Source organism: Rhipicephalus sanguineus, chromosome 6, assembly GCF_013339695.2.
Source record: "Rhipicephalus sanguineus isolate Rsan-2018 chromosome 6, BIME_Rsan_1.4, whole genome shotgun sequence".
Classification (NCBI taxonomy): Eukaryota; Metazoa; Arthropoda; class Arachnida; order Ixodida; family Ixodidae; genus Rhipicephalus; species Rhipicephalus sanguineus.
The window spans coordinates 65,465,029-65,492,785 of record NC_051181.1 but is presented as its reverse complement, the minus strand read 5'-3'; the positions used below and the strand labels follow the sequence as shown (position 1 = coordinate 65,492,785).

Sequence of the window (27,757 nt, the reverse complement as noted above, 5' to 3'; positions counted from 1 at the left end):
TGAACGAAAGTGAGGGGAAGAAACTCCTGGAATCGCGGTTCATTCGCCGCGACGCGTCGGCTTACAATATAGTTACTGTATATGGCACCTTTAGGAGCCATGTCTTAGCATATACAGTAACTATAGTCGGATACAACTTAAGAAGTCAGGAGAGACTAAAGAAAAGAAATAGTCCCGCTCATGCACGCGCCGATGTTCTCCAAAGGCGAAGCCACCGCCATCCCGCTCATGATGTCCGTCCCGAGTGCGCGCCCATTGGTGCAGGCTTGTGTTCATCTGCCTTTGAGGAGAAAATGCCGCTGACTTCTAAAGTTGTATCCGACTATAACATGCAACAACCACATTCCCCTACTGATTTACACGGACGTATGGGACACTGGTCGATCTCCGCCAATTTTTTTCTTTCTTTCCTTTTCTTTTTCTTGTTGCCAGTGTATACTGAGGATGTCACATGCATAGGAGGCGAAACGTCCATGTGATTTTGTTAATAATTGTTGTATTAAGTTGAAGTAAACCTTTTACAATTAGTTTCAAAGAGGTTTTGAAAAATTACTTAGTTCACGGTATTTGTGCCTCTCAACCGTTTCGCGGTCTGCTGCTTTCTAGCCGTCAGTCAAACACGATTATTGCGCAGCCTCGGACGAAGGAGAATATAAACTTGGCGTCGTGATGTTTCCACCGGTACACCAAGAACCGAGCTAGAAGCTCAAGTGACAAAAAGGATATATATACGCCGGAAAAAAAAAAACTACTTGAATTTAGCAAGTTGTTCAGTTCCAACATGATTGACTTACGACATGTAGTTTACAAGTAAACTTAAGTTGTGTTAAAGACTGACTGCTGACCTCGGTCTTCTGCAGGGTAGATAATTCTCTAAGCGACCTCCACCCCTAAATTGGTAGGGGAGCCGTGCTGTGGAAAGATGAAAGGTGGAGAGGACATGGGAAAGTAACTGTAACGGTATTTCCCATTACAGTTACTCTGTAAAAAAAGTAACAGTGTTACCGTTACAAGTTCCTATAAATTAAAAGTAACTAGTTACAGTTACAAGTTACCGAAAAAAGTAACTAGTTACCGGTAACGCGTTACTAGTAACTAGTTATTGCCCAAGACTGTAAGGAATACCCGAAATATGCACATAGCCCTATGGGCGATCCACATGAAAATAACGATATGCACACTTTTATCGAAATATAAAAAAAATGAAAGAGTGTGCGTGGTCCATGTGCACTTGGTGTGAGGTGGGAATGAGCCATGCATATTGTATTGCATCATGAATGTAAGCCATTCAGGGAACAAACTTTTGGTTCTCTAAAGCGAATTCCCGTGTAGTTTGTCTTGAAGAGTTGAGCTGTCAATTTGATTTCATTTTAAGTTATGTAAGGCCTTCACAAAACCGATAATATTTTCCAACTTTCTGTGAACTTCTGGAAACATATATGAGAATTGAGATCTTTTTCTTTTAATTATGACCTTACAAAGCTCAACAAACCCTAAATCACTGCATACTAAACCTTGGTTATGCATTTAAGTAAGAGAGCAATATTGGTACTATGCTGAGTAAAAAAAAGCGTGAAAATACAATAACTTAAAGCACCACACAATAAAGCAACATTCTCGCAACATGAGCACAATCTAAGTTATTTGTGATAGAGAACCTCGTGTGCTTAAAGATGCTAAGAAAAAATATATAATGGCAGAACACGAGCTCACGCATATTTTCTCAAACACACAATATTGAAACAGAGTAGCATGTGTTAGCTTAATTAACCTAATTGAATTGACATATTCGTCTACTAACACTATTTGATATAAACATGTGCTTCTTCACATTAGGTACGCATTTGTTGGAGTGTGCACTTAGTACCAGTACGTAACGCAATTCACTCAAATACATTACTTCGAGTGAGCTCCTTTAAAACATTTATGAGGCAGCTAGGTTAAAATCCTAACCACAACACAACTGCATGGATTTCTGGCGAAAACCTCGGGGACGCAACCACGAAAATATATCCATCATCGTGTGCGCGTGTCAGGGCTGTGTGTTTTGCTATCACGTCAGGGGCGTAGCCAGAAATTTTTTTCGAGGGGGGGGGGGGTTCAACCATACTTTATGTATGTTCGTGCGTGCGTTTGTATGTGTGCGTGCCTATATACGCAAGCAAAACTGAAAAATTTCGGGGGGGGGGTTGAACCCCCCCCCCCCTTGGCTACGCCCCTGTATCACGTCCCCAGTCTTGTGATAATATTGCGTGCTATTGCCGAGTTTGGTGAACTCTCGCATCACCACAGTGAAAGCATTATGGGACGACCCCATGTGTTTAAAAGCACACACTTTCTAACGGCGACAAGGGATTCTAGAAACACTCTCAAGCGATGATCTCGTACAGTAAACAGTCAAGGAATAACAGCACAACGACACGAGGCCTGCATGATCGAAGCATAAGATTGCGTAGCGCAATGCGCATCCTTCAAACATGTCATTTATGGTGGTGTATATAAGTGCACCCAAAGCACAAAACATACCTGCCTATCGGGTATCTGTTGATCATCCTCGCTGTGCCAACACGACGGTTCCTGCAAACAGTTGTCATGCAATGAAGTAACAAAGTTACGTAGTTCAGCGACCTTCTTCAACTTACCCAAGTTTGGCATTGGCACTCTTCACAGTCGCTCGTCAAAAGGCTCCAGCTTCCGCTCCTGTGGAACCGCGATCGCCGCTTGTCAAAACACTCGGACGCGGATTGTCTTCGGAAGTACACTCGATCACTCGATCAACGTGAGTAATCGATGAACGAAGCAAGAAAGCACTTTTGAGCGCGGACACAAAGCTGTGCGTCCCGTGAGGCTGTGTTGAGTGGCAACGAACAACGACCATCTTCCGCCACTGGATCAAGGCAGGAGAACGCCCCAACACGCGGAAAATGCCCAGTCGACGAATGTCGCGTACGATAAGCACGCAATAAACGCACACAATACACGACAAACATGTAAGCGCGGCAGCGCGGCACACATGTGAAGCTGGCGGCGGCGCTCCGGCAGTACAACGAGACCTGTTGCAACTGTTAGCTTACAGTCTAAACCAAAAGAATGTAGGTGGCAGCAGTGTCATCATATGCTACAGGTCATATTTTTATTAAAAATTTGTGGCTTTTCACACAGGCCAAAGTCAGGAAGGCGCGGCTGTATCTTGAATTCACCGGGCGCATTCGGCGCCAGCAGAGGAAACACTACGCGACGTCAACGTGGACTTCGAACTTTGAGCACGCTCGCTCGGCGCTGTTGCTAGAAGTTTCTCTCTCGCTTCTCGCCGCGGCGCCGATTTCAATTCCTGCATAAAACAACGGACTCTGTATATATAAACGTTGCGTTCGCTCGAGCTATTTTCGCGTCGGGCTCCATATAAGCGTTGCGTCCGCTCGAGCCATTTTCGCGTCGGGCTCCATATAAGCGTTGCGTCCGCTCGCGGCCGCATATAGCGGGCCCAATCCGTCACCGCAGAATTTATCACGCTTAATGGCGATTGAAGGGCCGCTTATATGCAGTACCTTGTGGTGGAATAAAAATGGGCCGTTTATGTGCCGGACGTTATACGGTACTTGAATAAGAGTGTATATGCGACTCGCGAGTGTTTATGTAATGAAATAGAGCACAGTCAAAATAACGGCTCGTTTCACTCAATTTCAAGTTTTCAGTCAATGAGGAACTTTGATGCACGTTATAAAGGGTAGTGAAACACACGAATGAAAAGATATTTGCGCACGTGCTTGAAGTGCACCATGCTGTGCCTCGTTCCTTTTATGAGATCAGGCCTTGGTACAGCACCTCATGCAACACGTTCCCAGGTAAGCCTACTTTATGTCGCCTATTTTGCATCGCGCTTGAAATGTGAGCGTGAAAACTCTACATAGGCTGCATCTGACGCTAATAGGAGCGAAAGAAGTAATTTGGTGCTTTCTCAGTAAGCACGTTCGCCCCCCCCCCCCAAAAAAAAAAAAAACAGACTAGGATGCGTAGGCATAAGATAGAAAAGTAAGGCATAAATTAAGCCTTGGGTGATGCCAGTGATATATAAATATAAAGACATGTTCTGTCGCCTGCGCATCTCGGTCTTGAGCAACAATATTTGGCGAGAGCATGCTTACGTTAGCCTAAGTGAATAAAATTATAGATTCAATCTTAACGCAAACTACCCCGTCATTCAGTTCATCACTCACTTAGCAAATCCCTAAGACCGGGCAGAATACTCAGGAGATTGATATAGTTTAGTTACGGCTGTTTATCTTAGCGTTCTTTAGGCTCGCACAATGGAGGCTATCCACTGTCCACTTTTATTCAATACGCGAAAGACGGTCACTGAACAGCGTTGTCTTGATCCGCATATGACGAATTCAGCCTGGTTGGTTTGTTCCACCGTGCCTAAATGGAGAGAACATAAAAAAACACAAATATTATGCCGCCTACCACAGCTCTTCTGAAAGAAAAACAGGGAATTAACTTACCTCAGTTGGCTGTAACTAACTAACGCTTCCTCATTACAGCGTGTTGAAAACCTTTGAAAGCATCCTTCATGCATTTCTGAAATTAGAGAAACCGTTAATATGTAGCTCTTGGTAACACTGCCTTATAAAACACATCGCTAATTTATGATTATAGCTTTCCACTGAGATGTCGCAGTGCTGTGAAAATGCAAGAGAAAATATATTTACGCAGACACACACGAAACATTTGAAGAAGTATAGAACTGGCGTGTTCATCGATTTTTACGATATTGTGAGTATCTTGAAAGATGAAAACCGGCTTTGCTTATGTTTTTCTTACGTTAATAAAGTGTGTTCTTTCCGGCCCAATTTATAGCCAATTGTACGGTTGTAGGCGGGGCAGATTGGGGAATAAGTAATGGAAAGTGGCTAGCCCGTAGCTAAAAAAATCTGCTCGGCCATTCAGCGTGCCAAGTGATTGTTCTTGACTGTGGTTGAAATTTCAGTTGTACTGGAGCGTACTTCATAAAGTTGAATAGCACCGATAATATCTAATTGGAACGTATGCGATGGACTGACAATATCTTCTGAATATTAATGAATCTGAGCCTGGAAGTTGTCTGGGCACGTGCTTCTAGCATTGACTCACTCGCCTGTTTATACAGTTATGGCTTTTAGAACTCATGAGAGAGGCTCACAACAAGATTAACGATATTGAGGTTTGTGAAACAAAAGTATGAGATGGGTGCCGTCGTATTCGACAACTAATACGACGACACCCATCGAAGCGACGGCTCCTGAATAGGACAAAACTGCTCCATGTTTGACTAAATGATGGCGTTCTTAACAACTAATTGGTAATGTTGACTGTTGCTTTTTCTCATCCTATACATATACCGAAGACGTGGCCGAAAGATTGCCCTTGTTTTTAGGATAGGTCCTAGATATGAAATGTCGTGGGCCTAAAAATTTCCAGCGTGGTCAGACAGATTGTCTTGACTCCTGACGGCAAGTAGATTAGACTCACAGAGAATTTATTATTACCAAACTTTTCAATTCACGTTTTGAAGAACACGCAGGCCGGAGGCTAGTTCCTCTTTCCGCTTTCAATTAATATTCATCACGGCCTAGTTTCTGTAGCACTGCAATGCGATGCAAACATCGATTGCACAGCCTTATTATAAAACACGTATACCTCCTGCGTGACCGAGCGCTAAAAGATTAAAATTGATTTGTGGTCCCAAACATTTGCACATTCTATTCCGAAACTCTCAAACAGATAAATTATTAGCCACGGTAAAAGGAAGGAAAGAAATGCGCGAGAATACGGCTCGAATGCCCGCACAAGTTCAAAGAGGAATAAAGCTTTGTGAATACATCGGCTCTGCCGTATCCGCCACCCCGCCCCCAATAAAATAAATAATGGAGGCTGAAACAGAACCAAGGGCGGCCACGAATGTTTAAGAGAGCGTTTCGAGATTCAGACATTCTAAAGTGAGCAGGAAAGACAAAGCAGTGCAAAGCGGCCACTCTATGTCTACATATACCGACGTGTGACAGCCAGGCGATCGAGCAAGATTGTGTGTAAATGAAGTGTAAATGTTCGTAACCGTTCCTCTGATGTCCCTGTTCCCATTGCGCGACGTCCTTTCGTGATGGAGGGAAAAAAGCGCAGCATACAGCTGGGATATCTAGGAGTTCATTGCTTTAAATCTGGGGTCTATATAAGCAAAAAAGAAAGTTAAAGGCGTATGGTATATCTTTTTTGTATAGAGTCTTGTTGCCCATCGGCAAACTAAAGAGGATATGTTCCTTGCGGTAGCTTCTTGTTCACCCGTGTTCTTTAACTGAGGTTACGCTTGCACAGAATTTTGTACAGTTGTGGATACATTTTTCGTGAGTATCAAACACATCTAGGAAAGGAGCATTTCCTGAATCTTGAAGTAAAAAAAAATATTTAGTTGGAGCGCAAGAGCTTCGAGATGCGTGTTCTCTTTTTAGAAAATATTGTTGAAGTCATAGGGCCATATCTTCATGTATGTAGATCTAGATGTTGCGCAGGAAGTACCTTAAGTTGGAAATGTATTGCTCGTGTGGCAGTTAAATATTTAGCCCATGCGGCGTGATATGCTACAAGAGCGAAGAGATATATCGTGTGGAAACGACGCACACGATATTTCGAAACGTGTTTGTAGCTAAAGCTCAAAAGATGAAAAATCATTGACACGGGCACGAAAAATCTAACTCGTGTAAACAAATAGTTACGAAAGCTCAGCGTCAGTGACGTGTTAGTGTTCATTCGAACGTCAATAACGCTCAGAAGACTGGTGTTTTTTTTTCTTTAGTGTTCAACTGCCACGTCGTTTGCTTCCAAATTTAGTAATGTAAGTAATGACGAAGGGAAATTATTTTATAGCAAAATGTGATAGACGTATTCGTATTTCCGTGACTAGAGCATGTAGAACTTTTATAAATACAGCGTATTTGTCAAAAGGCATACTGACCCAAAAAGTCTGCATCTTCATCTGCTCTTCAGCTGTGGCATTAGCGTTGCGCTGAAACGGCGTAAGATAAACACAGCTAACTTTATTGGGCGCTGGAAACAACGCTGCAGGTGGCCGTAACTTCAATGGGATGCGTAACTCCACGCAAACAACACGTAAAGACCGGGGAAGAAAATTCTCATCTAGACAAAAGTTGATAAAATATTTACAGTAATATAGCAGACATCTGTGCGTTACTTAGCTTCGTGGTTTATTTAGGCGTCGATTTTACCATCTCACACCAGGTTTGACTATTAATAAACGAGTGCCGCTAGTTATGGCGCACCTCAGCGGTTACAAAATGTTAGCGCGCCCGATATTTCGTACTGAGTTTCCGACTTCTTTCACACCTGCAAGATAGCCATATCGAATATTTTCTTCTTACAAACTCTGATATGAAACTGTGCAACCAATAACGGTTTTGGTACCATAATTCTACGGATTCATATGACATTTACATAGCCTGGTGAAGTCCGTAATATTAATACTTATAATATGCTTTAACACGTAGGTCGTAAGATCGAAATTTAACACTTGATAAATGATCGGTATGAGCATATTGAGGCTTAATAGTGCGGTCCAATGTGCTTACGCTATTTACATTATTGAGTATTGCACGAATTATAGGCACGTTTTTATCAAGATTCAATAATGCCGTGTCAAGACAATTTAACTGCAGTAGTCGCTGCGCAGAGATCCACATTAATTGATCTCAAAAACGAAAGGACGAATGAACTTAAGACGAAGTTTGAAGCTTTTTATATGACTTATGCATGTGGCTTTTGGCAAAGAAAATAATACCATGACGCTGTTAATATCCTTACTGCGGATAGTTATTCCATTACGAACCAATGTCCCTGCGTTGTGAAGTTTCAGTGAAATGTAGTTTAAACTGCGAAATGAGGTTAGTCGCCATTGCGAATTGACAAACTGTTGTTTACACACGATGGCCGATGGGAATAAGGGAACTGGAAAGACTCGTTCTTTTCAACTAATAACAACAATTGCTGTGCTCTTACGTGTCAAAACGAGGATATGATTATGGGGCATGCCATAGTGGAAAACTTTCGATTACGTATAACCACTTGGGGGTTTTAACAAGACTGTTTGTTGGCCTAGTTGGTACTTGCTTAGTGACATCTTTTAGCCGCGAAAGAGCACAACACAAAGGAAAGAAACACACAACGACAGGAAGGGCGGCACTTCCAACTGAATTAGACTGAGCGCAAACCAAGAAATAAATATACAACATACACACATGCGCAGTCTCCACACCACCTTAGACTATCCAGCTATCAAACAATCTCTTTTCCGATCCATACAACGTCACCGACGTATCACTGACACACCTTTCTGCTTTCTTTCTAATGTAGTAGGCTTCCATCAACTCACGCGCAGTCTGATTCTTGCTTCTGCCTAAAATCTTGATCTCTTTAAAACGTGGCTGACACTTGCAGGTTTTGCAATGCATAGGCAAATGCGCCACGCCGTCCTTCATTAAATTCAGTTCATGCTCCCTGGCTCGTTCATTAATACTGCGCCCGGTCTGTCCGATGTAGGAGTTGCCACAAGAAAGGGGAATTTCGTACACCACGCCTTTGGCACATTTTCCGTACGTCGTGCCATGTTTCTTGCCGCATCCCTTTCGGCTCGCCTCCTCCCGAGCAGTTCTCGGACACAACTGAGCCAGTTTAGCGGGCGCGGAAAAAGCAACGGGTACCCCGTTGGTGCTCGAGGAAGCTTTTTATCTGGACAGCACTCTAAACGTTGCTAAGGTTTTTAGGTATATGGATGACTTTTTAATTCTTTTTAACAGACAAGGCTCCTTGAGGCGTTGCGATTATATTTTAAATATTTTTAAGACTCACGGAAAGGGCCTGGTTTTTACTCAAGAACTGCCGCATTGTAACACCCTGCAATTTTTAGACTTGAGGTTAACCTTCCATAGCGGGCAAACGTGTTGGCAATATTTTCCGCGTGCAAAGAAAGGGGTAATGCCGTATGATTCCTGCCAGTCAAAAATAGTCAAGCGTGGTATTGCTATGCTCTCGAAAAATCGTGCACGCACATGGTGCAGGGATCATTCGATAACCAGATCCAGCGACTTGAAGCTGCGAACTTCCCTGACTCGTTATTGACAGCTGTCTCCGAAGCGCTTTTACGGAAAGCTAAGAGTGAAGCTACCAGAGCTGCCACGGGGGAACAGGAAACCGAAACCGTAAGACCTGCTGTGATTCCTTATGTTCATAAGGTCTCCCATAACCTGAAAAGGGTAGCAGGCCGGTATGGGGTACCCGTTGCTTTTTCCGCGCCCGCTAAACTGGCTCAGTTGTGTCCGAGAACTGCTCGGGAGGAGGCGAGCCGAAAGGGATGCGGCAAGAAACATGGCACGACGTACGGAAAATGTGCCAAAGGCGTGGTGTACGAAATTCCCCTTTCTTGTGGCAACTCCTACATCGGACAGACCGGGCGCTGTATTAATGAACGAGCCAGGGAGCATGAACTGAATTTAATGAAGGACGGCGTGGCGCATTTGCCTATGCATTGCAAAACCTGCAAGTGTCAGCCACGTTTTAAAGAGATCAAGATTTTAGGCAGAAGCAAGAATCAGACTGCGCGTGAGTTGATGGAAGCCTACTACATTAGAAAGAAAGCAGAAAGGTGTGTCAGTGATACGTCGGTGACGTTGTATGGATCGGAAAAGAGATTGTTTGATAGCTGGATAGTCTAAGGTGGTGTGGAGACTGCGCATGTGTGTATGTTGTATATTTATTTCTGGGTTTGCGCTCAGTCTAATTCAGTTGGAAGTGCCGCCCGTCCTGTCGTTGTGTGTTTCTTTCCTTTGTGTTGTGCTCTTTCGCGGCTAAAAGATGTCACTAAACCACTTGGGGGTCTTTAATGAGCACCTAAATGTCGAGCTTTGTCGTAGTCATAAGCTGCAAGTTCATTGCCTGCAACCATTTACTGTTGTCATCCCGTAAAGATATGTTCGAGAAAAAACACTTTAGATAACCATGGTTCCCAATTCCTCTGTCACTATATTAGCGAGGAATAATACTTACGAAGATTTGGTAATGCTGCTTGAAATAGCAATCGTAGAACTGCAATAAATAAATAAGTAAATAAATAAATAAATAAATAAATAAATAAATAAATAAATAAATAAATAAACAGCCAGGAAAACTGGCATTGATGTGCGCTTACAACTCCGTCAACAATTTCTTGCTGATGTTGAGTCAGACATGACTACACGCCCACAGATAACGAGCAGTTTTTGATACGTGCACGTCTGTCTGCCAGAGTGCTAAATGTGTTATGTCACTAACCATAACGAGGGAGCTTGAAGAGACGAATATCATAATCGACTTTCTCGCATATTCGTTAAGCGAAGATTCAATGCTACTTGGTTCCCGGCCACTACTGCAGTGGTAGAGGTGCGCGTATACAAACATGAGCACTTATGTTCGAAAACCTCATTTAGCAAAACGGTTAAGGAAACAGTTTCACAAATCTCAATGATATATGTTATGAGAATGAGGCAACAAAAGTAGTAATAGCCAACTATGGCAGATTTTCTGTTGGTCGATTAAGATAAAAAAACAAGACACCTAACGACAAATTTCAGTAGGTGTTTGCCGCTACACTTCCCGCCAACGCATATAGTGTATCTGTTGCCTGCAAACCATACGCACATATTTCATTTTGAGGTTATTGGACCCCAATTTCTACATTTTTTACATTGTAAAAGCACTTGTACGCCAAGATAACGCCAACTGAAGTGCGCAATGCGGGAGTCTGAATATGCTTGAGATATGTCACATGCACACTGAAACCAACTCGCACAACAAATGGTTTTATTAAAATATGCAATGAAATCATTATTACGGATGCCAGTCGTTAACGCAGTAGCATCAGAACACAAGGAATGCTAGCCTTCCATTTTCCCAACACACCGAAGCAATTCTAGAAAGCGATAGTTGTGCTGTAATACATATTCTGTATTTCTAATAAATGTTTTTCATTGATCACGAAATTATTGGCAGGATTTTAGCGCTGTGATTTTGTCTATGTTAATGTTGGAGCGGGTGTTCTGTTTCCTGTGCATCGAGCGCTCACTTTTTGAACTCATATCTGGAGCGCCTTCGACAGGTGGTTTCCGGTTGTTAATTATAGCCACAGGGTATCCACGTAATGCGCATGCCAACGTACATGACCTAGCGTACGAAACGCTAGGCCGTTTCGTCGGCCTATTTTCACCTCGTTCTTAGCAAGACGTGATTTGTTTAATTATTACTAAAATTACATAATACTTCACGTCTTTCTTTTTTTTTTTGTCGTGTGCCGACAAAATGACGCATTGAAATCCGCCGCTATGCGGACCACCCTCCCTGAGCGGTTGGTTTCCGTTGCTGCCGGCAGGCGGCGACACAGATCCAAGAATTTGCCTTCTTCGTAGCAGCAGTCTTGTTTCCGTAAACGAATGGATGGTTGCACACACGCAACCATCGAGTAGTTTACGAAAACTTAATTCCGTAGTCTATGTGGAAATAAAATTGATGGTAAACGATACGTTGCATGCTATCAATGTTATTTGCATTAAAACGAAAGAATTAATTTTGCCGATTGATACACTGAAGGATCAGGAAACTAGATTTACAGTTTTGTGGACTTCTAGCACGAACAGGGTTGTGCTAAGTGTGAATTCTTTTTTCGGAAGGTTAAAATGAGCATTCATCATGGTGAGAGGTCCCGTCACTTTAAAAACCACGCTACGGAAAGGGGACAACATATTTTGTAGGCGTACGACGGTAAAATCGTATGACGACGCCAGGGGTGTAGCCAGAAATTTATTTCGCGCTTTTTGGCTACACGGTGTTATCTGCTCTTGTGCAGTAGAAAACGCACAAAACGACGTGAAACTTTCAAGCGACCTGAGCTGATTGGTACTGATTTATTGCATCCGTTATTTTAGCAAATACACATTACAGATTACACTAAATTATGAAGGACAAACGCTAAACTTCAAATCAGCTTTGACGGGCATTGAACGAGAATACCAGAGGCGTAGCCAGAAATCTTTTTCGGGGGGGGGGGGGGGGAGAGGAGGGGGTTCAACCATTCGTTTTGTATGTTCGTGCGTGCGTTTGTACGTGTGCGTGTATATATACACATGCAGAATCGAAAACTTTCGGGGAGGGGGGGGGGTTCAACCACCCAACCTCTCTCCCCTGGCTACGCCCCTGATACATACACTTAAACGCGCAAACGCCAGCGCCTCGTCACTGGCAATGGTCCGAAAGGTTACCGCTGTTTAGCTTTACCACCACCTCACACGTGGTCTCTGTTTGCCCAGACAATTCGGGTATGCCAACACACGTGTCACCAGCCCTGTGAATCTCAATTGCTTCCATTAACTCCCTCTGTATTTATTGCCCGCCCACGTGCGCAAAGTAGCAGCATGATACACCGAGTGACCACCCTCGCGCCTTCTGCAGTGCTTCGCCAATAAACCTTTCAGCGCACAGTTTGCTTAGTTCTGTACCATCGTTTAGCATGTAAAGGTAAAATAAGCTTTTCAAGGGGGCACTATTTTGACAGGAGTAGCATTGGGAGTAGCGCAATACAACCGAAAAGCGCAGGATCCATACTCAACTAAGCTGTAATTTATCTCACTAGCTGGCTGCATCGGAGTGGAAGCTACGAGATGTAAGCAAGCCAGATACTTGCGCAGAAAAACATAGTTCTGTTTGTAGTTGCATTATAATTGGAGAAGTTTAAGACAACTGCGTTTGTTTGGTACGTGCTATGTCACAGCCATACGTGATACGTTAATCACAACTCGCATGTACGTCATATACCTTTAATATTTGTATCAGTAACCGCCAGTAAATGAGGTGGCCAACAAACATGGCAGCACCCACGCAGACGTGACCGCCCGCTTCGATCCGAACTCGCGCTTGCTGCTTCCTCGCCCCTACCCCGACAGCAATAAATAAAAGTTGGCATAATCGAAATGTGTCATCTGACGCTGAGGACAAAGTATGATGTGTGTTTTGTCGTTATTGCTGATACCAGCTGTTTGTTCAGCCACTCCGGCTAGGCGTTGTCCCCGGGAATTCGAGAATGCATCTTGGAAACAGCACGAAGTGTTTACCAATACATTGCTGTCGAAGCGTCAAAAAGCAAATCTAGCGCAAACGCAAGCGGAGGTTTATAAGTTACGTGCCACACGGTGGACGAAGACGACATTATAATTTCGAGGCACAAGGAACTAGCTCCGATGGGCGCCGCCATGTTGTTTTACAGCGGAAATGTCAAGCTTTTCGCTATGCTGTGTGGCATGACCTGAAAACTATCATCATGAACCAGCCCGCGCACTCTTCGTCCTCTTCTTTATCTCCTGCTTCGCTGCCAAAACTTTTGCGCCGATTTCCCCGGCTGGGGATGCAATAGTTAAGTATAAGACGGTGGCGCAAAAAGGGACAAGGACGGAACAGGAAGAAGAGACGTATACAAGCGCACACTACCAACTGGTTTATTCTCGAAAGGACACTCAATATATATGCCATTACACACATGCGCAGACGGCCGAAATCACATGCACCAACTAGCCCCGCAACAAATTTTATTGGGGATGCAATAACTGTGATGGGCTAGAGAACGGGTACAGAGAGAGGGAGGGAGAAAGAAAGAGTGAGCAAGGGAACAAAGAGAGATAAATATAGTAGGCGAGAGAACGATAACAGAGAGAAAGGGAAATGAAAAGATTGAAAAAAGAGAACGAGAAACATAGAGAAAAAGAAAAGGGAGAAAGGTATTGTCACGTGGTCGTGACGTCGACGAAGGCAGCAGTCAGCACGTCGAGATGAAACTCTTTATTAGGCCGAACTTGTGGCCGAGAAACTGAAAGCTACAGCAATACACTGATAGCGGCGAACAGAGCTCCGACCGTCGATCAACTGACTAGCGGTGAAGTGCGTAGGGATGGTAAAATCGATGTACGATTAATCGATTAATCGATTAAAGGTCTACAATTAATCGATTAATCACCATCGATTTCCACCTTTCGATTAACCGAATTAATCGATTAAAACTATTCGATTAATCGATTACGGCACCCCCCACTCCCGCCCCCAACCTCGACCCTTGGCCGGAGCGCATGATTGCGAGCCGCGCTATCCTGAGACGCAACTGCCGTGCACATCGCCTCTCTTTCACTGCTTTCGCTACAGCGCATATTTCTGCGCTAGCAGAACGAGCCCGGAGCTGGCGGCGGCCATACCCCATAGAGAAAGATGTGAACTCGCCCTGATCTCCGTCACGTACGGCGTCCAACTCCAAGCACTCCCCAATGCTTCAAGCCCCGGCAGGTGGCGGCTGCATCGAGGCAGAAATGAACTCTCTCCTGCTCAAAGTCTACTGCTGCTACTGCCTTCACCTCCTCACTCTTAAGCTGGTTGAGCGTCGCCTGAGTATACGCGGGGCTTGCGTTGCTTGCGTGTTATATTGTGTAATTATTACGCACTGGTGGTTACACTGCTACCTTTGCACTGTCATAATGCCGGGCAATCGGAAGAGGAGCGCAGTGTGGTCGTTGTTCGCTGAAGATGAGAAAACGAAGACTGCAAGGTGTAATAAATGTGGCAAGCACTTCTCGAAGCCAGCACTTGAAGCACGAAAGTTGCTGCCATTAGTTGAGAGAAAATGTAGCTCAGGAATAGGCACTCGCGAATTGTGAAAAGGGTCTTATATACCCTTTATGTAATCCGCAACTTTACGCGTCGGTTTACCGAACGTCTAGCATCCAGTGTTGAAGAAGTGACCTTGTAGCATTTAGTAATACTGTATGGTTGCATATTTAGGGAGAAATACAGCTTTCAGATAGATGCCCCCGTCTTCTGCTGTGACAAGAAGGACAGTCGCGAAATTTTTGTTGTAACGTCTGATACACTAGATAGCGCTCACAGTTCAGGCTGTACGCACGATTGAAAAGGTGCGAGTGGCGCCGTGTTAAGGCAACGATCAGATGAAACGTGCGGAGTATGCTCGCGCAGCTGCTGTTTATTCTAGCCGGGAGGCAGAAACTCATTTCACTCTATTTCCCGCAGTGGCCTGTACCGATGGTCTGTTTGAGGCCAGTATGTTTCTGTGTAATCTCTGCATCTTTCTATCTTTCTCTCTCTCTCTCTTTCCTCTCCATCTTTAAATCTCCCCCACCCTGTCCCCATGTGTAGGGTAGCAAACCGGTTGTCCTATACTGGTCAACCTCCCTGCCTTGCCTTCTCTACTATTTCTTCTCTCTCTCTCTCTCTCTGCATGGGTGACCTCAAGGAAAAGATCGCGTCAGTCCGCAATTATAGTATCTAATATCTAACCACAATATCTAACCGACAAACCGAGAAAAGATGCCGTGCTTACGAGAGCGAGCGTCTTATTTAATTCCTCTTCCTCCTCGTCTCTCTTTTACCTTTCTCGGGATTTCCTCACCCTCCGCCACACTGCATGTTTCAGCTGCGACTTTCCAGCCAGTGTGGTCCCCGAACACGCCTCCGGTTTCAATGAGCTCGAGTAGGTAGGCTTCGTGAAAATACGACCTGCTGCCGAATAGTCCGGGGATGATGGCCACAAATGCTTCAATACGCGACATCAACCAACGATGACGGGCCCCTTGTGTCCAGTGTGCGAAAGTGGGAATATTCGCACACTGGACACAAGAGGCCCGTCGTCGACACTGTCGAAAGTGGGAATTTTCGATCGTCAGCGCGTCTGATAAAAAGATTTGGGTCCATATCAAACACGAACTATGCCTCTCAAACGAAAAGATATCGGTTTTAAAGCACCCATAAGAAATGTCAATTAATCGATTAAACATTCTACCGAAAGCAATTAATCGATTAAAGGCTAAATGGATTAACGATTAACGATTAATCGATTAAAAATTTTAATCGACCATCCCTAGAAGCGCGTCGCTACAATGATCGCGAAGGTTCTCGAACAACGAGGCGCGGTTCGCGCTGAGCGTTGCTGACAGTCTTTGTGGCCGAAAACCGAATACAGCAAAAGTGATAAAGAAGCGCACGTGGCAATATCAAACGCTAGAAGGACAGAGAAAGAAATATAGAGAGAAAGAGATAGGAAGAAACATGCACAAAAAAGAGAAAAAAAGAGAGAGAGCAAGCATAGCCATGTATAGTGTAGTAGAGCAAAGAGTGGGAAAGGGAAGTGGGGGTGAGGAGGAAAGAAAGGGGGAGGGCAAGGCCACCAGCTTCGCTTCTTCTTCATTCTTCGCACCACTAGTGCATAGCTTCCCCATTTTTCCCCCAGCCACTGCCGTTGCTGCCGACCGCTATCAGCGTTAGTTGCTGCCGTGTGCTCTATTAATTACCCAACGCGTAAACGCAGACGCTGATGGGTACATCGTGAGGAATTTTCGCTCTTCCCATCGGCTAAGCAGCCTCCACACTGCTGCAACCAGGTCGTCAGATGGACTATAGTACTTTCGCTTGAGGACCACTCACTTTGAACTACCCTATCTTCTATGCGGCTGCGATGCAGGCGCTGGTTGTGGCTTTTCTCGCAGCACATCCTGGGCAGGGCATGAGACACATGCCTTTGCCTATTCGAGAGACCGACCAGTGACAAAGAGCGCCCATTTAGACGGTTAGTATGGTTATCGCAATTTCTCTAAACGTATTGGACTGGGCTATATACAACTGGCTATGAATCGGCGAAATGTTACGTATTATGATGTCTTGATAAGCAAAAGCCTCCGATATCTGGGCTAATTAATTAGTGATCTACACAGAGAAAGAGAGAAATGAAAAGGAAGGCTGGGAGGTTGACCAGCTGTTAGCATCCGGTTTGCTACCTTGCACTGGGGTGGGGAAATAGGGGTGGGAAACAGGGTGTAAAAGAAGAGAGAAAAGAAAACAGGAAAGAAAACGCACACACACACAGGAAAAAAATAATGCACACGTACACGAAGTTCGTTCTTACAGTCGTTCAGAAAGGCCGGTCGATCGCAAAAAGCGAAGTAGCGCTTGCAGGGTCTTTTTCTGTGACGTTATTGCCTGTCGATGGCGTAGAACTATTTCTTCCGACAGAGGCTAATTGTCTGATTTGTTGAGCGAGTTGCAAAGTTCTAGTTGAGGACATATATGTGGTAATGGGCCGAATTGAATCGAGTGATCGATATATTGATTGTAGACAAAGCGCTGTATCAGCATCGTGTACCATAGCTGAAAAGTACACAAACTATGCGACCAGCGAAATCATCGTCAGAAGAGCTTTTCGTTAGATGGGAAGTGAGTGCCCAGCGATACTGTGCGTGAAAAATCAAAAGAAGCCAGTGATCGGTCTCGGACAAGAAGGAGTTTTTATAAAGAATTGAGGCGGAATAAAACTCTGTCTGCTCACCTCAGCAACTCGATCGGGGTTATTGCAGATCTCATCAGGGCTCAGGTCACCATTGCATGCCGAGATGTTGTAGTTGAATCCGTACTTCTGGAAGGAAAGTTCGCGGTGAGAAAAAACGCCAGGCCTGCGCTGAAACCGCAGCACAGTCACAGCGAAAGCTGGAAGAGCGGCGTTTCTAGAGCTCGTTGTAAGCTCTCTTGGGGCTACAATACAAGTAGACTAGAAAGGTGCCCACTACGCCATAAATCACAATTTTGTGAAGTTGGGAAGCGCCTACTAAGCCATTATTCGTCATTCTGCGGAGAAGCGAGGCACCAGCTACACGTCTGTAAGGCATTATGTGCACTTTGTTGACGCGACGACTGATGACGATGAAGAATTATGGCTCAGCCCTTTGTAATGGGTTGGAAGCTTTAAACGGCCCACCAGTTATGTAATTTGCATTGCGTGACGCCCCCTCGCTATTTCCCTCTCCCGTCATGCTGTATAACATACGTTGACGTGGGAGAGAGACGGGGGTGGGGGGGCGAAGAACTTTACTGAGACCCCGAGGAAATGGATCATGCGCTCAAGGGCTTCCTTGGCAACCAATCCAAGTGCACTTGCGAGGAACCCACTACGCTATAAAGCATTGTAATTTTACTGAGACCCGGAGGAAACGGATCTGCGCTTATAGGCTTCCTTGGCAGCCAATACAAGTGCACTTGCGAGGAACTCACTATACGCTCTAAATCATTCTAATTTTGAAAAGTAGGGCAGCAGGCACTGTGCCATTTTTCGTCATTGTACGGAGATCCGTGGTACCTGCTAAACGCATGTAAGGCATTATGCGCACTTTGTTGATGCTGTGCCTGATGACGACGAAGAATTATAGCAGAGATCTTTGTAATGGGTTGGAAGCATTTCACAAACTACTCGTTGCGCAATTCGCATTGTGTGACGCCTGGTTACAGAATTCGCGTTGTGCGACGCTTGGTGCTTATTTTATTCTTCTACCACGCTATATTGCATATGCTAATGTGGTTCCTTCCCGACATGAAGCCTGTATAGGACCTTTTTGCAAAGCAGTTTCAAGCACCGGCATGGCTCAGAGGTTGAATACTGGGCTCCCACGCAGAGGGCCCAGGTTCGAACCTCGTTCCATCCTGGAATTTTTTTCTTATTTCGATCGATACTGGTTACGGACACCGGCGGCGGCGGACAACTACGGCGCCAAAAACGGCCGGTGAAATGATCTCATAACAGCTTTCGCTGTAAAATATCGATCATCCTGCTTGTTTTAGCAGAGTTCCGGTAAGCTTCTGAGCATTCGCCGCAAGTGTTACTTATGCCGCTACAAACTTGAAAACTCCAGCAAGACGGATAGGTGGGCTCTTGGAGAGTGCAGAGTCCTTTTACCCGTTTTTACGAAAAGATCGTGAGCTAAAGGCAAAAACTAGTTCATAAGAGGAAATTCTGCCGAATGTCGCGCTCTTTGCAAGCTGCACACTTGGTAATGCCTTAAGTTATGTAGTCGGAGACTAGATTTTTTGCAAGACATATTGAGCCAAAGTGTGAGAGGCGCGCATTCAATTACCTTCAGGTTCTGTCTGTAGCATCCCCTTCTTTCTTGCTTCCAACCATATATTTATTGAAACAATTTCTTCAACTGCCTTAAAACAGTTTAGAACAGTTCAGTTTGCCCTAGAATTGTTAACACAAGCTGATTCTCGTCTCTATTGTCCTATGAGCTTTTCCACAAATAAGTATCCTTGTAAGTAAATATCCTGCAAGTGTCTTCATAAGTTGCAGGAAGTAATTGATGTAGCTTAGCCATTGCGTCTCGTCGATGTCAGATTTTCTATGGGTGCAATATCTGCTTAAAGTTCAATATTCTTAAAACGTGCGCGAATATCCCGCAGAATTGGAAGCTGCAATCTGCATTGGCATCTGTCAGTGACACAATGTTGTAAACGTGTAGAGTACGCAAGAATGAAAATTGAAATTAGGAGACTCAAAAAAAGATTTCGTCGTCATCATCACTATTATTAGCCTGCCCTATGCCTACTGGAGGACCAAGGTCTCCCCCTTTGATTTCCAACGCACGCTATCCTGCGCGAACTCATTCCATTTTATGCCTAGAGATTGCTTAATTTCATCGTTACACCTAACCTTTTGCCGTCCTCTGCCATTCTTCTCATTTATTAGCATTCATTCCCATGCCCGAATTAACCATCATTTAGCTGTCCTTCTGACGTGAACTGCCCTAGTCCATTTTTTCTCTCTTAGTATCAGCTAGGATATCGGCTACACCCCTTTGTACTCTGATCCACTCTGCTGTCTTCTTATCTCTTAGGTTAACGACTATCATTTTCCGTTCCATTGCACGCTGTGTGGTCCTTAACCTCTTCCCGGGCTTATCTTTTATTCTTCAAGTTTCTTCCCCATCTGTTAGAACTGGCCAAACGCAATGATTCTATTGAGCTTCTAAAAATTATTTTTGTTCCAGTGCCCTGTTGGTGTCATAAAGCACAGCGTGGGAGTGAAAGACGAAACACTTCGCAGTATGCGGCACCGTTAGAGCTCATTACAATGGCAATAAGTGATATGCGCTCTTTTGAAAAGGCTCCATAACCAGCCCTCCCCTCAACAAACATACCTTCATTTCATATAGCGTAAGGCCGTCGTCAAGGAAAATATAATGAGTAGGAGATTACAGTTTACTATTTATTGTGGCTAAAGAAATTCTCTCCTAAGGTAAGCAGTCACATAAAGAGTACGGGTAACGTACTTGTGTTACGTTGAAACTACATAACACGTGAAGTGAACTTAGGATGCTTGTGAGCTTCAGTAGTATTTGTTGATTCTTGTGGTTCATTATTGTTGTCAGTATACTCGCACCACCTCTGTAAATAGCTGTTACAAAGTGTGATTGTCACGTCGTTAGGTGACGCTCATAAAGATATTATTTTCATGGACTCCGCCGAGTAGAGTGGCTTCGGATTTGCATGTCTTGAGCCGAGAGTGATCGCCTATAAGCCTAGCTTCCATATGCCTCGCTTCTGCCCGCCACGTGGACGGACCCACATAACGCGATCACAGCGCCCGTATTTTTGAGTATCCCCACTAAGTAAGAATTTCCAATACGGCCAGGAAATGACGCGGTTTTTGAAAAAGCTAACGGCACGGTAATTATGCATATCGCCAATAGGTCGGTGCAAGATAAAGCTAATGTATATCTTCTGTTGTATACCAGCTATACCACATAATATTTCTAGCGTCAATATGAACGCGAAATAAAGTCCACTCTGTACGAGGTGGGAAACACCTCATGTGGTGACCACGCTCGTTGAATCGGTAAGTGCCTTGTATTGCTAGTTTTTTATTTAAAACGAACGTGTTTTATGGCGTGGTCCACCAAGACTTCACTGACGCATTTCCGTCATGGATATGACGTCGGTAAAATGCATACTAACGGATGAGAAAGAAAAAACAAGAAATACCTTGCCGCCCGGAATCGAACCCACGCCCTCTCGGTCCGCGACGATAAGCGCCCGGCGCTTTACCAACTACGCCAGCGGCGCACATGAACGATGCTCCACGAGCGAGCCTTATATGTCTCAGACATTCTCTCTCGCACGGTGCTGTCTGCTGGCGGCGCTAGGCGGGGCGGTGCCGCCGTCTGTAAGCGGTGAAGTGAAGTACTGCGTCATGGCACTAACGAGCGACGATAGAGAGCGCATCGGTGTCGACGCAGTTAAAGCGTTTCGATTTCACCGAGGAACGATGGATACGCTGCATCGAGAAGTCGCCCTAGACGCAGTTACGTTCTTTGCTTTCCGCTTCGTGTTAGCGTGCAACGGCTTGTTGTCGGACTCGTGCAGCTTCCACATGCACCAACGGTGTTCCTCCGCCGCCCACTGCTTCGGGTGCCATAGCACCGACTAATAAAACTGCTGCAGTAAGCGCCGCAGAAAGGCAACGATGTGGACGGGCGAGCGTCGTGCCGTGGTGGAGCAAGACAGAGGCCAGAGGGACGTGGAACGCCTTCGCGCGTTCAAGGCTCCAGCTACGAACCTCTGCCTCCCGTGTTGCTGAAGCACAGTGTGGTAGTGTCTGCACGAGCACAGGCGTAGGTTATCCTACTACTGAAGAAGTGCATATCGAGTACCAGTGTTCATTATGTGCTTGTTGATGCCACCTTTTGCACGGGATTCACGACATGCTGTGTGCAGGTATATGTTAAGAACTTCATCTACCACAAGGGTTAAGTCATGATCATGGGCGTGAGTCGTCGCGATGGAGATGTGCCACTAGGCGTCAAGGTAGGTTCATCTACGTGAAGCAGTGCTATACCTGCCAAACACCGATAGACATTGCGCAAGCTCTCATATAACAATACACAATAAACCCAACTACTTCTGTGAAGTCACGCTTCACTTTCGTGTTACACCGATTCCTATGACTGAGGGACCAGCAATGTTTTTGCGAAATTAAATGTGTCGCTGTTGAAGAATGACTAACCACCGACATCCATTAAATGCCGTGCCCCTACACAACTGCACGTTTGGTACTCAGCAGCTGTGTCGGTGTGCTTCTCCAAACGAAATGGCACTCTACGTATTCTTTCTTTCACCGCTTCTTTTAATCCTTCATTCACTTTTAATCCCGAGTCCATTTTCACTGTATAATGGAGGGATCCAGATCAGTGTGACGTTGACCTCACGATCCTTTCCTTTTCTCCTCTCTCTCTGTTTTGCGCTCTTCAGCCTAACCTAGCACATACGCCGTCGCTGTTGGCTTAATGTAATCATCTTTCCTATCCTTCAGTAAACACATCAATTTTAACAGCATTCTTGTTGAAAGTGTTGAATGCTACATTTATATTAAGGCTAAGTTTATTTAACCTGTTTATGCATTCATAACCGTGAGATTCAAGCTGTTAAAACACTAGTCTTAACTAAGGTTCCACTGTTAAGTGGGATTTTCTCCCGCATATTTACACAGCTGGAATGAATACAGAAACGCAGTTTATACCTTAATAACGTGTGCAAAATGCAGGTTGCCCCGCGGTTTTACCAGAGTTAGTCTTTGAGGCGGTAACGCTCGGATATTTTGCGCAAATTCATTGCTATTACAGCAGATGTTGGGACCAAATTGTTATGCGCAAAAAAGCCGAAAAAAGTGTTTTAAAGAAATTTATCTTACTGAGGTTCAGTTGCAGGAGTTCAAGAATGAGGTGCAGCAGTATAGAATGTCTCAATAACTACATGGCCGGCTAGCACTTGCCTACGCCATGTTTTTTTTTTCATTTACTCGTGATTGATCCTACGAGCTGTGAACTTGCCTCTAGGTTCGCAGTAACTAGGACAAATAAAAAACTGTGAAGGTACATAAGTTTTGAGGTGATGAAAAATACGCTATTTTGCATGTTCTATTTTATGTTCGGAGAAATACACGCGCGAGTGCACTTAGGCTTGTTGATGTAAATTGTTCCTTCATACGCCGCAGAGAGAGCAAAGTATACAACCATGCATGTACCAATACTAGTGTAGAAGCAGAGATTTTAAAGAAATTCTCTTACCTGAATCAGCATTCTTGTAGAATCGGAGCGCAAGCAACGTTCATACTTCTTCATTAACTCTCGAACACGCCCTGCATAAACCGCCACGACCGACGGGAAATTATGCCATCGCTTGTCTAACCATGCATCAGAGAACTATTGTTTGCTGTGTTTGAAACGAGAAAGTATTGAAATTATCGACTCAACACTACCATTATCCCGTTTGAAGTCACTGTCGTGTCCTCGTATTTCAGACAGCCACGAACTAATGTATGGCAATATAGCAGTACCAGAATGGTGGAGAGAAGGCCATTGAGTCATGAGACAGTATTAGTGCGCATTTGTGGTGTTCGTGAGTGTCTACTGGTGGAGCTTGGTGGGAAAAAAAGTAGTTGAAGCAGGATTGTGCGGAGAAAGTGAGAAAGTTGCAAAAGAGGGGAGTAAGAGCTTCTGCTTTAGAATAACAGAGAGCTGAGCTAGTTGGTAAGCATTCATTCTAAAAAGACAGGGCGTGCAAAGACGGACAAAAGAAAGAAGTAAGGGTGTCCTGACTTCTTTCTTGTGTCCGTGTTTGCACGCCCTGTCTTTTTAGAATGAATTCTGCTTCAGTCCATTTCTATTCCCTTTATATTAAATTCGAAGCCTTTCTTCAGGGACCACGGGTACTTCATCTATCTATCTATCTATCTATCTATCTATCTATCTATCTATCTATCTATCTATCTATCTATCTATCTATCTATCTATCTATCTATCTATCTATCTATCTATCTATCTATCTAATCTATCTATCTATCTATCTATCTATCTATCTATCTATCTATCTATCTATCTATCTATCTATCTATCTATCTATCTATCTATCTATCTATCTATCTATCTATCTATCTATCTATCTATCTATCTATCTATCTATCTATCTATCTATCTATCTATCTATCTATCTATCTATCTATCTATCTATCTATCTATCTATCTATCTATCTATCTATCTATCTATCTATCTATCTATCTATCTATCTATCTATCTATCTATCTATCTATCTAGCCGTCTACGTCTGGTTGCTCTCGTGGTCGCCTCCTTAACTTGGTGCATACCAAAGTTAGGATGGAAGGGCAACGGTGCCTGAAGAACACGATTAAAATGTCATGACATGAATAACGTTGCTTGTTTAACGTATACGTCATGAAACCCTTTCTGTCACCTATGTGTGGCACATACCCACATACCAGGGTCCATGGAATGTAGGCATGTGCCACCGCTGATCCAGCCTCAGCCCATGAATGGCGAGAACACACTTTGGAAATCTTTACACCGCAGCGTTAAGGAGACCGCGTCGCAGAAAATCCGGTGCCGGCGTAGGCAGCATTGTCGGTGAGCGAAAACTCCCGTTGGTCGAAGAGAATAACAATCATGGTTCGAGCTGAAATCAAATCCAGGGCATTCTTCGTGGCTGTGTAGTATTGTGCGCCATAGCTACGCCAGTGCTTGAAACTGCTTCCGTAAAACATCCTATACAGCGGTCATGTGGGGTCAACGTCAATTGCGGTTCGTGTGTTGGCTAACCGCTTTGATAACAGTGTAATAATAAACATTGCATATCTATTCCTATGACTAAGGGAGCTACAGTCAAGCGCTGCTGAAACCCGGAGGAATACGGTAACGACCACTACTTATGACGTGCACATCATCTCACCGTAGCCTGCCGCACTTGTCGATAAAACTGACGACTGTACGTTAACGAGAGTGCCGACGGTGCCTGGTAAGCTCTCGATAAAGCTGGAACTCCTTAATTTACACAAAGACGTCGATCCGCGTCTTATCGCTTGGCTCCAAAGAAAAAAAAAATGTGTCACAGGTATCTACTTGGCAACTGCTTCGCATAATATCTATTCCCACATTGAGTGGAATCTGGCGGAAGCTTTTTCCATAAGGATGAAGAAAGGGCCTAGAAAAATCTGGTAATTGTGCACTTGACGGAAATTCGAACTCCATCTACAAGGAATAAAACGGGTAGTCTAATTATAAGTATGCACATGCGCTACAAGTACCATACAGAATTTTATACAAAATAGGAAATACGAAGCATCAGCCTTTCATGGAAATTACGCAAATCAGACACAAAACTTTGAAACCGAAGAGGGGATGCGCGATACTACATGTCATAGCAGTCACGTTCGCCTATACAATATCACATCAAGTTGTTATGAAACATTCAAATCGCAATATCTCACTACAAGCCATTTACGTAGGTCCGTCTTTGTAAGACTACTAATGTCAACCCCTCGTTGAAAAATGTATTTGAGAATACAGCAAGCGTACGTCGAACGTTGTGTTGACCGCATTTGTTTCTAAAAAAATTAGGGTACGCTTAAGCTTCGCCTTTAAGAGTTGAACGCGATAGCGATATCCTGCCCCTAGTGCGCACTTCGAACACTACGAGTGTTTAACAGAATGCGCGCACTAAGGTGTGTGCCTTATGTAATGGGCAGCATGCTTTAAACCAGGAGCAATTATGCGCGAGAAACTTTTTCGAAGTTGCGATGCACCCACTGCGTGGTCTTAAGGGAATACGCGCAGTAATGTGTGTGCCTTTTGTAATCGGTGGCTGTCTTTAAACCACCAAGTCGTTATGATATTGACATGGTGTGATGCCCGATGGCAATGCGCGCTTGTACCACGCAATATTACTGCGATATTACATCTCGTACTGCGACACCCGTATACATGACGCGCATTTTTGGGAAGCCTGAAAGTTACTTTCAGTGCAGCTCCAAGTAGAGGCCATGAAAGAAATGCCATGAAAAAAAAAAAAGAGGCGTGGCTGTGTGGTAGAACACCTGCTTGCCACGCAGACGGCTTGGGTTCGATTCTCACTCGGACCCAACGTTTTCATATTTGTTTTATTTGCAGCTTTTTCGATTTTTCGGTCACGGACAAGATGATGATTTTTCGCTCACAACCAACGGCGCCGACACCGACGCCGACGGCGGGATTTCTGCGATACGAGCTCTTTAACGCTCTCGCGTTAAAACTACCTTACTAAACAATAATTGTTCCGCGTCGGATACTCATTTATTTCTTTGTGATAATCGTGGAATACACATTTTAGACGTGATTTCCAGTGCGGTACGCTGTAAGTGCGAACATGAGCCGAGAATGACGGTGAGCCCGTCATTTCCTTGCATACGAGTGGGAGAGCGGGTCAAGGTGGCAGAGGAGGGGGGGGGGTGGAGTGTGAGGGAAGGCATGCAGGTGAGCGAGCGATCGCTCTCCTGGTCAGCTCGAGGCTTACTTATCAGAGAATTTTAACGCCAACGCATTAAAGAGCTCGTTTCGCAGAAATTCCGCCTTCGGCGTCTTTGGTTGTAAGCGAAAAATCAGCGTTGTCCGAGAGCGAAAATTCTAGCTAGATGCAAATAAAGGAATAATAATAGTTTTCGTTTCGAGTATGACAAGGATTCGAAACTGCGACCCCTTGCTCCGTCGCACGATGCGTCTAGCCGCTCGGCCATCATGCATACATCCTCTAGCGTACTGACGGCGGGCTATGTATATCACCGTTTAGCGTTGGTGGTACGCAAATCTCGGAGGTTCTTCAGCAGCTTGACACAACCTGCGCGAGATGGCGCAATGTGCCCATGGCCGTGCTTTTAAGCGGCATCGCCCCGCCATGTCGCCGTGTGGATGTGGCCGTGTTTCGTGGCGCGGTATGCATGGCTATTGGACCCGTAGGGATTCCACATTTGGCTTTTCGTTGCGGCACGGTTTAGCTCTCCACCGAGAAGCGAAGCTAGGCTAGCGATTGTGAAGGCGATAAGAACACGGTCCGATTACGCTATCGCGTCCTACTCTTGAAAGCGAAGCTCAAGCGTCCTCCAAGTTTTTAGTTTGTCCGTAGACGTCTTACGGTTTACGCTTTTACGGGTTACCGGAGAAGTATAAGTGTGGGCTACGCTGTCAGCGGCATTTCTGACCATATACATGCGGTCTTTATGATCATAGGCGTACGCCGGTTTGTCTATTAGGAGGAGCCAAGTTTCACCGAGAATGAATGCATAGAATGTTGCTGTTAGAACAATAGATGAGGTGGACAACATCGACCAACAAGAGCCAACGTTATGCAACACTTGCCAATAGTAGCCTTCATCAAGCCAGTAATAGCCAACAGTTAGTCGAAGTTAGCCATTGCGAGCAAATACGGTTGTTGATTTTGGTCTAATATCATTGTTGTACAGCGGGTGGGTGGGTGAGAAAGATGAGCGCCTTAAAAAAGGGGAAAAGTTTGTCTGAAGCAGGCTGATTATAGTGGGCCTACTATATTTGGACGAACACAACCACCATTCCTTGGTAGTGGTGGCTATGATCCTTAAAATATCGCTACCACATGCTGGGACATACGTTCCTAGTGCGTTTTCATAATCGCATGAACTGATGGTCTGCCACTGCGGCGTTTGTATCTGTTTTTACGAGACTGCATTTGCGTACTTACACAAATTATTGCTTCATCAGTTTTCTTTGTTGAAGCGTTACTACTCAAAAGAAATATGAGAGTACAAAGGTAACTTAAAAGTACTCGCATCTTACCTGACACGCGCGCCTTCTTCACGGCATGTTTCCTTAGCTGATGGTTGGGTGGACCACAGTACAAAATTGACCCGATTGTCAATTCCAGGCATATTACAAGCAACAGCAAGAACGAGACGGTGTGAACGAAGCGCCCCATGCTGCAAACTGTTCCAAGCAGAAAGAAAGGCGTCAGTGCGTAACAACT

At 44.6% G+C, this 27,757-nt stretch overlaps 1 protein-coding gene across 1 annotated transcript; it reads right to left on the bottom strand.

The window, feature by feature from the left end:
* Positions 1 to 4,268: 4,268 nt before the first annotated feature.
* Positions 4,269 to 27,757, bottom strand: LOC119397888 (uncharacterized). Its single transcript, XM_037665207.1, has 7 exons — positions 27,571 to 27,757; positions 23,004 to 23,074; positions 17,441 to 17,527; positions 10,087 to 10,125; positions 6,986 to 7,036; positions 4,503 to 4,578; positions 4,269 to 4,419 (listed from the first exon to the last, which is right to left on the bottom strand). Exons 1-6 carry the CDS (start codon positions 27,707 to 27,709, stop codon positions 4,522 to 4,524), a joined length of 444 nt encoding a protein of 147 aa, XP_037521135.1. The 5' UTR covers positions 27,710 to 27,757; the 3' UTR covers positions 4,269 to 4,419; positions 4,503 to 4,521.

Excerpts from the sequence above, each read along its gene's own strand:
- LOC119397888 (XM_037665207.1), bottom strand. The coding sequence starts at position 27,709 with ATGGGGCGCTTCGTTCACACCGTCTCGTTCTTGCTGTTGCTTGTAATA. Across the intron at positions 23,075-27,570 it reads GAAGAAGGCGCGCGTGTCAG|GGCGTGTTCGAGAGTTAATG; the intron begins GTAAGATGCGAG and ends CGGTTTATGCAG. Across the intron at positions 7,037-10,086 it reads AGCAGCATTACCAAATCTTC|CGCAACGCTAATGCCACAGC; the intron begins GTAAGTATTATT and ends ACGCCGTTTCAG.